The sequence below is a fragment of the Haemaphysalis longicornis genome, unplaced genomic scaffold, assembly GCF_048455015.1.
Source record: "Haemaphysalis longicornis isolate Haplotype H1 unplaced genomic scaffold, Haemaphysalis longicornis Haplotype H1 scaffold_335, whole genome shotgun sequence".
NCBI classification, from domain to species: domain Eukaryota; kingdom Metazoa; phylum Arthropoda; class Arachnida; order Ixodida; family Ixodidae; genus Haemaphysalis; species Haemaphysalis longicornis.
This window is the reverse complement of record NW_027526349.1, coordinates 221,444-231,227: the sequence shown is the minus strand read 5'-3', so window position 1 is coordinate 231,227 and position 9,784 is coordinate 221,444. Positions and strand designations below refer to the sequence as shown.

The 9,784-nt window shown below is 49.7% G+C and overlaps 1 protein-coding gene across 1 annotated transcript; it reads right to left on the bottom strand.

Moving 5' to 3' along the window:
- Positions 1-3,732: 3,732 nt before the first annotated feature.
- On the bottom strand, positions 3,733-8,162 carry LOC144177908 (endothelin-converting enzyme 1-like). The gene is made up of 2 exons (XM_077705497.1): positions 7,783-8,162; positions 3,733-5,855 (listed from the first exon to the last, which is right to left on the bottom strand). The coding sequence occupies exons 1-2, from the start codon at positions 8,089-8,091 to the stop codon at positions 3,819-3,821; spliced, it is 2,346 nt and encodes a 781-aa protein (XP_077561623.1). The 5' UTR covers positions 8,092-8,162; the 3' UTR covers positions 3,733-3,818.
- Between the last annotated feature and the right edge of the window lie 1,622 nt (positions 8,163-9,784).

Here is a 9,784-nt window from a genome sequence, read left to right as displayed (position 1 = left end):
GAACACATACCACTGATATCAGGGGACACACGCGATTACACGCCGTCAGGCAGGCCTAGCATCTAACCGACACCGCACTCACACGTGGAAACGCGTGAGAGATTGCGGGTGCGAGCAAAATCCGCTAAATTAGTGCATTTCGCCAGCCTATTTTTCAGAAAAAGTGCACGTAACCTTGACTCATCAGCGTAGCGAATTCGTTACATCCAAGTTAAACGTCGCAACTGCTTCGCTACATAGAGGTCGCAAACACATGGGCTTCAATGGAGGTGGAAATGTGGAATTGAAAACCTTCGTTAAATCCAGGAATTCGTAACATAGCGGTTCGTTACATCCAGGTTTAACTCTACACATAAAGAGGTGGGGCCAAGGAGAAACGCAGTGCTAGACAGCTTACAAAACCTTGGCCATGCCAGGTATAAAACAAAGTCAAGGTGGTCAGCATTCCAGACAACCGACAAGTCAACGAGACAAAAAATCAACATAAGACAAAGCCCATAGTCCTTCACAACCAAAAACATGCATGAATTTTGTGCCAACTTGTCAGCAAACTAATAATATCTTATGGATTGGAATTCATGGTACCTACGTTAAAATTTACATAACCAATAACCTGTTTAACAATGAAGGGAGAATCAAGGACATCTGTGAGCCACAATTCGCTCCGGTGCACTCCACAATCCATTTGTCAGGTTGTCGTGAAGGCTAAGGCACATTAAGCCCGGTAAGGTTCGCTAATTGAAGAAAAAACTCAGGGAAGCTTGCACTTACGCTCAAAACTTTCTTTCTTTTTTTCTTTCTTTGTTTGTTTGTTTATTTATTTATTTATTTATTTATTTATTTATTTATTTATTTATTTATTTATTTATTTATTTATTTATTTATTTATTTATTTATTTATTTATTTATTTATTTATTTATTTATTTATTTATTTATTTGTTTATTTATTTATTTATTTATTTATTTATTGGTCTTCACAAAAGTGGGAGGTGACCAAGGTAAAAGGAGGTCTGCGACGGCTTGAGGGTTCCTTGGCCACCCGCGGCAACGACTGGCGCCGATCACAAGCAAACACACACAGCCGGCATGAACAATTTCATGAAATATTCAAGATTACGCGAGAGCAATTATCAAAACAACACTTACACAGCTACAACTCAACTGCAAGTACGATAAATACGGGGGAAAAGTTTACAAATACACGCACTAAACAAGTTCACATGCTTTAGTCTCAGAGCTTGGCATAAATCGCAACTCGAATGGCGAAGCTGTTGTAGGTGAGCATTGCCGGACACAGCTTTTCCATAGCGGCGGTGCTAGTAATCATCCTCATATATGCCTCGATCTTCTTCGCGGCGAGTGGTGGATGCAGAGTCACCCCCAGCATTGTAGACTTACACCAGCTTTTCTTCATCGACTCGAGGCAGCGGTGGCGGTATTTGTAAGTCGTCTCGGGAAGGATTGGCATACTCGTAGCCATGTCTCCAATTATCCATAATGAACGTGTCCCAAGTGTCCGGCTCCCGCGGCGGAAGCGGATGTCAAGCATCTCTTGTGGACGTGCGCAGGAACAAGGATAGCCCGAGACAGTACGCTAAGAGAGGCTGGTCTTCGGTGGAGTAAACCGGGTGACTTCAACCGGTGGCTCAGAGGCTATAGGGCCTTGCGCTGCTGAGCACGAGGTCGCGGGTTCGATTCCCAGCCGCGGTGGCCGCTTTTCTGGTGCAGGCGAAAAGCAAAAACGCCCCGTGTGTGCGAGATTTCGGCGCACGTTAAAGATCCCCAGGTGGTCAAAATTAATCCGCAGCCCTCCACTACGGCGCGCCTCATCGCCTGCGTTGCGTCGGCGCGTTAAACTCCACTATCAATCAATAAATCAATCAAGTTTAACCGGTGGGTGCAAGAAGACCGCTACTGCAGGTCGTTGCTCAACTTTTTACATGAAACCGGACTCCATGCCTACTTGTCCATTGTCATCAATTTCCAGACTCACTGTACTTTTGTAACCGTTCTTTCTCTTCTGCACACTATCTTATTTTTTCTTCATATGCCGCAATGCGAAAATACGAAGAAAAAAATAGTGACTAGCACAACCGGGATATCAAATAGCTATCGTCTGATCCTTAAGCATTTTGCCTTCTGCAGATAAGCCTTACTTTCCTTTAGCCGCCTGGGCCTCAGCACAAGCCTTCAAGTGCCCCTGGGCTAGGGTATCCGTGCTCCCCCATTTGTACATTAGCCGGAGCCATCGCTCCCCCTGCCCCGCCTGCTCCGACAGCCCTTCCCGCAATCGATTTTTTTTAAACATCTTTGAAGCCCGATCTTTATGCACAGGTTTACAATCTTCCTTCACAAGCCGTAAATTTGATTGTTGAGTGGATTGCAGCCCGACGGTGAAGCTCCAACTGAACAACTAATTTTTAGCCCTTACATACGCCACAATGTGGGCGGTCTTTAACTTTTCATGGCGCCACCATTAGTTTTCACAGCTTTCGGTAGCTCATTGCAGCATTCATCGCGGAATATGCAACCATGCATCTTTAGTGTTACAAATTGTGATCTATATGGCAGTACTGCGTCAAAAACAGGCGAAAGGCTTTTACAGAAGCCCTTCCGATGGTTTTGTCGATCTTCACCTTCGCCCAGTGGCCGCAGCAGTCCATTTTTCTAAGTAGATCTGCGTGGAAAGCCGGAAAAAAGGTAGGAATTCATCCCCTTGTCGCAGTGTTGTTGTTTGGCCCGCGTGCCAAAGCATCCGGCTTCAGAGTGCTCCAAGAAAATAACGTGCGTATTCTTAGTCATCCAGCCATCTCTCAGAAAACATGTTCAGTGCCAACTGCGACTCCGATGCTCGAGTGGGTACCGCGCTGAAGGTGACAAGCGATTGAAGGCTGTTTCGTTCAAACATACTCATATTAAAGCCGTTCCACTCAACGGGAAAGCTGACGGAAGTGCAGAGAAAGTGATTCGCCATAATGGGCTGTAGAGCCGTTATCTGCTCACTACTACCACCTGATGCAATTCAAATTTCCCGCCTCCGTAGCGCTCGCGCGCCACCTGCCTAAAACAGGGCCAGCGGGAGTTATGTTCCTTTTGTGCTTTATTTTCCTGCCGCACGTGCAGGCTCTACTTAGGTCCATTATCTCGCGGCACCGTCTGATTCCGGCAGTCATTTGCGACCGTTACAGCGAGCTATGACGACAAGGCGAGCTCGTAAAGTGCTCTACTCTTAAATGATTCTTGGCTTCAGCTTTGCACGATTCGTGCAACTAAAGGCGACACTCGACATCACCATAGCGTTCAAAAGCGTGTTAACACGAGAGGAGTGAAGAACCATCGCTACGCCGAAACTGCTGCGTGGGCCGAAGCGGCCACTTTCACGTTTTCTGCCTTCAGCAACTTCGGTTGCCAGATTCAACATGAGAATGCCGATTCTGCTACAGAAGTTTTTTTTTTTTTTTTAACTTCCTTGGCTAGTACCCTTTCTGTATTGACGTTTTGCCACAACTAAGGAGGTGTTGCCTTTTTTGCTCAAGACTGTTTGCAACAGGTATAACGCACACTACCTGATTAAATAGCTATTTATTTTCGAGCTCTGGACGCAGCTCGGACTTGCGGCCTCCTGGACTTGGGAGGCTGAGCACATCGTGGGGTGCACAATGAAAGTTTATTCCTCCTCAAGAATGATTTCAGCTTTTTCTCGCGTGGCTGCATCGAAGGACAGACAGACGCACAGACAGACCTATAGAAATAACGAAATTTTCGGATTTAAGTATCAGAAGAAACATATGACGTCTTTATTACAACCGAGCATATTTCAGAAGAAAGCACATTTCTTTACTGGGTTCATATTCGATCCACGAGGGCAACGGAATGCCTTGGCGAATGCGGGCAGGTTCCTTACAGCTGCGTTGCACTCACTCGAGAACGAGCGCACGTTGTCTGTGGAGGATCGCGGACTCGATTCACGTTTGCAAGTAACGTGGCAGGCCGTGATCAAAAGAACCTGCTGCGCCGTGAAACGTTCCATGCCTTCGATGGCGACGTCGTCGATGGCGCCAAGGGCGTTCAGCAGCACGTCCAGTGCCGGCGTCGAGGGAAACCAGAAGCAGTCTTCACTTTTGTCGTCCGTGCAGACGCATTGGTGCCTCCTGCGCCACAGCTCGTCGTCCGGTTGCCGAAGAGGAAGCCACGGGATGGAAACGTTGCCGCTCCAGGAGTGCGCGGACTGCACTAGCGCGAGGATGAGGTGTTGGGCCAGCAGGAAGTCGAGACCGCCGAAGTCCATGGCCTTGGTGCCGTGAGAGTAATAGAAAGGTGGCACAAGTAACGCTGGTGACAAGACCACGGAGTGAGTCGCAAGATCATAGTAGACCAATGTACTCGACAGCGTCCTTCGCATTGCGTGGGGCAGCTGGTACTTGCTGGTCCCGTTCCAGGAGTCCAGAAACTGTCTGGCCTCCACCCACGACTGCAAAAACGGCGCTTCGTTCCCTTCGGCAATGCCCTCGGAAGCGTGAAGCACGGCGTCGAGAAAGCGGTTCTCTGCGCTCAAACGAAAGCTTAAGGTGACCAGCTGATTGATCGCTCGTAGTTTCGTGTCCATGTCTATCACGGCGCTGGAATTGATCATCGAGATCAGAAGCTGTTTCACCTCACCAAATCTCTTTAAGACGTCGCTGCGTTGCTGTTGGTCGAGTCGCTCCTGTGCATGCTTGCGGGCAAGAAAGCCCGAGGTGGCCTCGACCTCGGCGACACAGCTCAAGTATATTGGTCCTCGATAATCCTTGATCGTTGCCAAATATTTCATATGGTCTGTGAACGCAAGCAGGCCGGGGTACACGCTAAGAATCAATTGCAAGGCTTCCGAAAGAAGTGTTTCGCCGTGCCGAGAGAAAATGTCTACTAAAGCGTTCAGCAGGCCTTGGGGCGTCAATACGACGAGGTCCCACGATCCTATAGGCGGCATCACGTGAAATACTTTGCGAAACGACGCTAACCAAGGGTTGTACGCGTGCGACGCATTCAACGGTGGCAAGTCCTTGACAAAGGCTATTAGCGGGTCTTCGAAGTACATTTCCGTAGCGTTCCGGACCTTGCTAAACACGTCTAAAAGTAGTTCGTTAATCTCCTCCCTGCTGTTCCTAAAAGGCACTCTGTAAAGGCGTTCCATGTCACCCCACACGCTTTCGTACATACCCGTCCTGATGAGTTCCTTGTGGAAGTGCCGCAGCAAAGTAAGGACGCCCGAAGGGTAAATGTAAATGAAGCGTTGCTTGCCTTCGGTGTTCGGGAACAAAACCACGTTAAACAGGAGTGGCAGCTTCCACTTTACAGCGAGCCTAACAAGCTTGTCCACGACGCCTGTTGTTTCTGCAGCTTCCGCCCTCAGGAACCCATAAAGCGCGCGCAGGCTGGCATTCTTGTCTTCCTTCGAGCGGTCTATGCAGCGTCGTACCATGTCCAGCGCCCTTGATGTGTTATCTGCGCCTAGCTGCACGGACGTTGACGCTGCGCTTATGCGTCGAGAGTACGCGTAGGCGGGCTCCTGTAAGACGCTGTCCGTGGTCACGTGCTCAGTTCGCCAGGCCGAGCAGACGTACAGGGAGAAGTCATCGCACGGTTGAAGACGGTCGTCCAGGCGCCTAAACACTCGGAACTCGTGCTCCAGGCAGTCTTCCGAGGTGCAGACCGGCACTTCAATTCTCCTTTGGCGGGGACCCGGCGTGATCAGCTTCAAGACCACGATGAGAGCGAAGGCCAGGAACAGAGCGAACGCTGCCGCTGCCACGAATTTCCTCTTCCCGCTGGATGACGTCCGCGTACGCCGATCTCGTGGCACCTCTGACGGAGCCTGCAAGGATAGTGTTCAGTGTTTATCTAATACCGGTTCAGTGGGAGATAACTGAAATGGGATGATGAATATAAATGATTCTGTTTTTATTCCCACAGCATTATTTAGTGTCGGGCTTCAGCTCTGCCGGTTCAGCGACTCATACCGCGTGTAGATTGGTAACTATAGCGCGAAAGACTTGGCGGGGAATTTAAGCACTACCAGTAGACCAGCCAGCATGAACCTTTTGCCCCTTCCATTTGTTTCTCAAAAAATGAGACGTTATTTAGGCATCCAATTGTGAACATTCCCATGACTGATCGGTTTGTCATTTTTGTTCTTTCTACGTCTGCTGACAGCGGGTTTTAATCTGTTTCTATACACGAGGCAGCCATGTTATCTGTCATGACGTTGCGTTAGAATGTGTATTACAGTGTGTGTTATCTTTTCATTAAAATTACGTGGATGTCAGCGCTTGTTTGTAGTCCCTCTTCTTGTTGTCCCTAGTCCCGTTTTCCCGCTGTGAAGCTCCTTCGAAGAACGATCGTCGCCTGCCGCTGCCGCCACGAAAATGCCTCTCTCCTCCCCCGCCCACCTGTCCCGCTTTTCCCCGCCCGCCCGTCTCGCTCCTTCCGCGATAAATAAGGTGGAGGTTCGCTCCATTCAATTCAACTTCAGCGCGCTCCACTGCTCGAGCGCCATCCACCGCAATCTTTCGTTCCAGTGGGACTTCTTCGAATGCCGCCACAAGGCACGAGCCACGGGCGCTAGCGTTTTCGCTTTTTGTATTTTGTTGTCAAACGTCATTTCTAATGCGTATTTTCATTTTACACCGAAAATTTTAAGAACCCATTTATTTTCAAGTGAAGAACATGCGAACACCAGTTGTGCATCGATGTTTTCCTCTTTCATTTTCCCGAATCCACCTTTAGTGGTTCGTAAATGTTTTGGCTATGTAAACTTCTTGTTCAAAAATGTAAACTTCTCGTTCAAACAGACAGACAGACAGACAGACAGACCAAAACTTTAGGGTTAAAGTAGACTAAGGATGACTACCGTCTTTAAAAATGGGACCCATGAGGGGTGTAGTGGGAAGGACGTTTTCTTCATTCGAAGCACACGCTGGCCCTCGTCTTTCGGCCCAGTTTGCACACTGTAGAATTCATCGCTCGCTCTGGAGCCATGTGGCGGAGCCGACCTTTGAGCACTACTAAGAGCACACTCGACAATTTCGCCACTGTGTCCAGGATACCAAGTAAAATAGGAATGGCAACTGCAGCCAGTTGTGTCGGCTATCAGTTCAGGCATACGACGGCTGCTAGAATAAAACCGATACTGCATTGCGGTAGTGAATACGATGTTAAGAGCCAGTAATATTTATGCAGACAATTTCTGTGACCGGTGCACCTTGGGCGGATGGACATGCCGTGTAGAAACTAAGTACAAATCTGGAAATCCTTTTGTACATCTCGTGACGGGGGCGTTGGCGTCATGTATGCTGGGAAATGGCAGCTGACTATCGTCTGAAGACCGCTAAATTGAGTACTTGCGCTTTTTTAAACGAGACCATTTCTTTTTTTTTTTTTCGAGCACCTTTGCTATCCTAATTATCTTTCCTAGGCATTCTTGTGTTTTTTTTGTCCTTTCCAATTCAATAACCCGGTCCACATGCAACATTCCGGCGTGCAGGGCGGCGAATTAGCATCATAACACAATTTTTTATAACTACTGCTAAATGAGGCTAAGGGAAAACACAGCGACGCGCAGTGCAATAAATACGTTAGTTCTGATGTGTTGACAGCGTAGGTTAGGTAATATTATCAAGCTGACATACGCAAACACGTTTCTGTGCGAACTCCAGTGAGAAATTCCTCAGCGCAATTCAGCCGGCTGCCGGTAGGACAGACTCAGCTTTGCCTTAAAATAAAAGTGTTGCAAGAGCACTCACGATGAGTTGTAGAGAAAGCATCCACTCGCCGTCTTCCCGCTTCGGCGAACTGGAAGACATCGGTGAGCCTGGGACGCCCGTTGTACTCGTCCTTGCCAGCGGCGGCCTGCTAGTCGACGAGGTCGGCGGCGGACAGTTGGAACTGTTCTCTTCGGCACCTGCAGGATCGAGTGGGACCCCTTGCATCAGCATCCAAGCCCGGCTTCTCCGTCGAGCGTCGCTCGGTCCCGGCATCGCCTTCGGGGTTGAGCGAGGAACACCTCTGCCGGTTGGCGGCGAGGAAGTAGATGGGGTCCAGGCTTCGCACATAACCGCACCTGCAGCGATGCTTGCTCGTTCTGGACTGCACCAGGGATCGGGCCGCGTGCAAGCACGTGAGCATGAAGGTCGTAGCGCGCCTTAGCATGAGACCTCGTTGGTTCGTTATGATGATTATGAAGAAAGTATTCACATAGGCACGAAATTGGTGGTCGGTCTTGTTGTATGGTCAACCTCCAAGATCGCGCGGCATCCGCAGCTACATCGCGTGCAAGGCGCGTGAAAGGGAGAGCGAGAGTTTTCTAGAACAGTTCTGGGAATAAACTGCTGTCGCGGAGCTTCTGGGTCTGCCTCTTGCTTGTGGCGTACGCCTGCGACGGTACTTAAAACAGGTCTGCCTATTCCGGAAGCCACTTGAGTCTTGTTGCCGCCGCTTGCGACCTTTCGATCAATTTCTGCTGAACGCTCGGGTGTACGCTGGGTTGCATTTCCTCCCAGCGCTTATTTGCCGGGTCCTTGAATCGAGGGGCCTCCATATTGTCCTGAAAGGCTCACATCATTAGGTGTAGGTCCGTCTTCGCCACAGTTGTGAGCCTTTAGGCTTCTTCCGGGAAAATTGCGTGAAGTCCTTTGGGGCTTCAGAAGTGTTTATAATCTACTCGCTTTGGAATCTGCTCGACCTTCCTTGTAAGGGACCACAGTTACAAGCCCCAGTACCACGAGCCAGGACAAAGATCCCTGCCATTCCTTCTGTACCAGAACACGGCCTTGGGGGCGCGTGGAACAGGGGTGATGTCGGCAGTGTCAGCAGCGTTGGGCAGGGGAAGAGGAAGTAGGGCGGGGTAGCTTGGGTGTGGGGAAGCGGAGGTCTCAAGCACCGAATATGTGCTCGCAAGACTGCGGAGGATGAAAGTAGATGGCGATAGTGTGAGGGGGAAGGCAATATGTGGAGGCCGGGCCATAGAAGCCCAGCACCCGCCGCGTGCGCATGCTGCGCGCCGCACATCTGTCAATTCCTCTGTCCTTGCCTCGTAAAAAATGCACCATTGCAGCTTAGTAACTTCCTTCCAAATTTATCCAAATCCTATTGTCCTCCTATCATTTTCTTGAGCTTTTCTCGACCCTGTTCCCATGCTGTTCCTGCGGTTCCTCATTCCTTCTTGGTGCCACGATTCTTAACCTCGTGTTGGTCGATATCCGCAAGAGTCTACGCGCGGGTCCTGTCGGTGGCGCCCCCGCCACAGTGCCGCCGCCTTTGTTCCTTCAGCCCTCTCATGGCCAGTATTGGTAGGATTGTAGCCCAAGACCCAGCATCGTGTCCCTTAATGCATCTGAACCTCTGTAATCTGAGCTTTTACGAGGGCCATAAAGTCCGGAGGCCCTTTCGAGATAAAGACACAAGAAGCAAGATAATCTACGTGTGAGGCTTTATCAGGTAGTTCAGCAAATACCTTGAATTGTGCTTCCGAAGCTCCTTATTTGATTTCTTTTGCCCCATGCCTTTATTCCCTTTGCACCCAGGGCCGCTGGCCTCCTTTTTCAAAACGTCAGTCATTCTTTCGCTTCTGTACAGGTTTTCTAACCACCACAAATAAAATCATATACACAGACACACCCCAGATTCCAGAAGAAATCGGAGCCGGGTGTCATGATGTAAACCACGCGACGAAGTGTGGCGAACGGCCGGGGCGCTGGCCACAGGAGGCGAGGTGCACGAGGCATAGGCTTCGTAGGGCAGGCCAGC

Bases quoted from the DNA above. Each gene is read 5' to 3' on its own strand.
- LOC144177908 (XM_077705497.1), bottom strand. From the start codon at position 8,091: ATGTGCGAAGCCTGGACCCCATCTACTTCCTCGCCGCCAACCGGCAGA. The intron at 5,856-7,782 runs GTGAGTGCTCTT...CTATCCTTGCAG, and splicing joins TGCTTTCTCTACAACTCATC to GCTCCGTCAGAGGTGCCACG.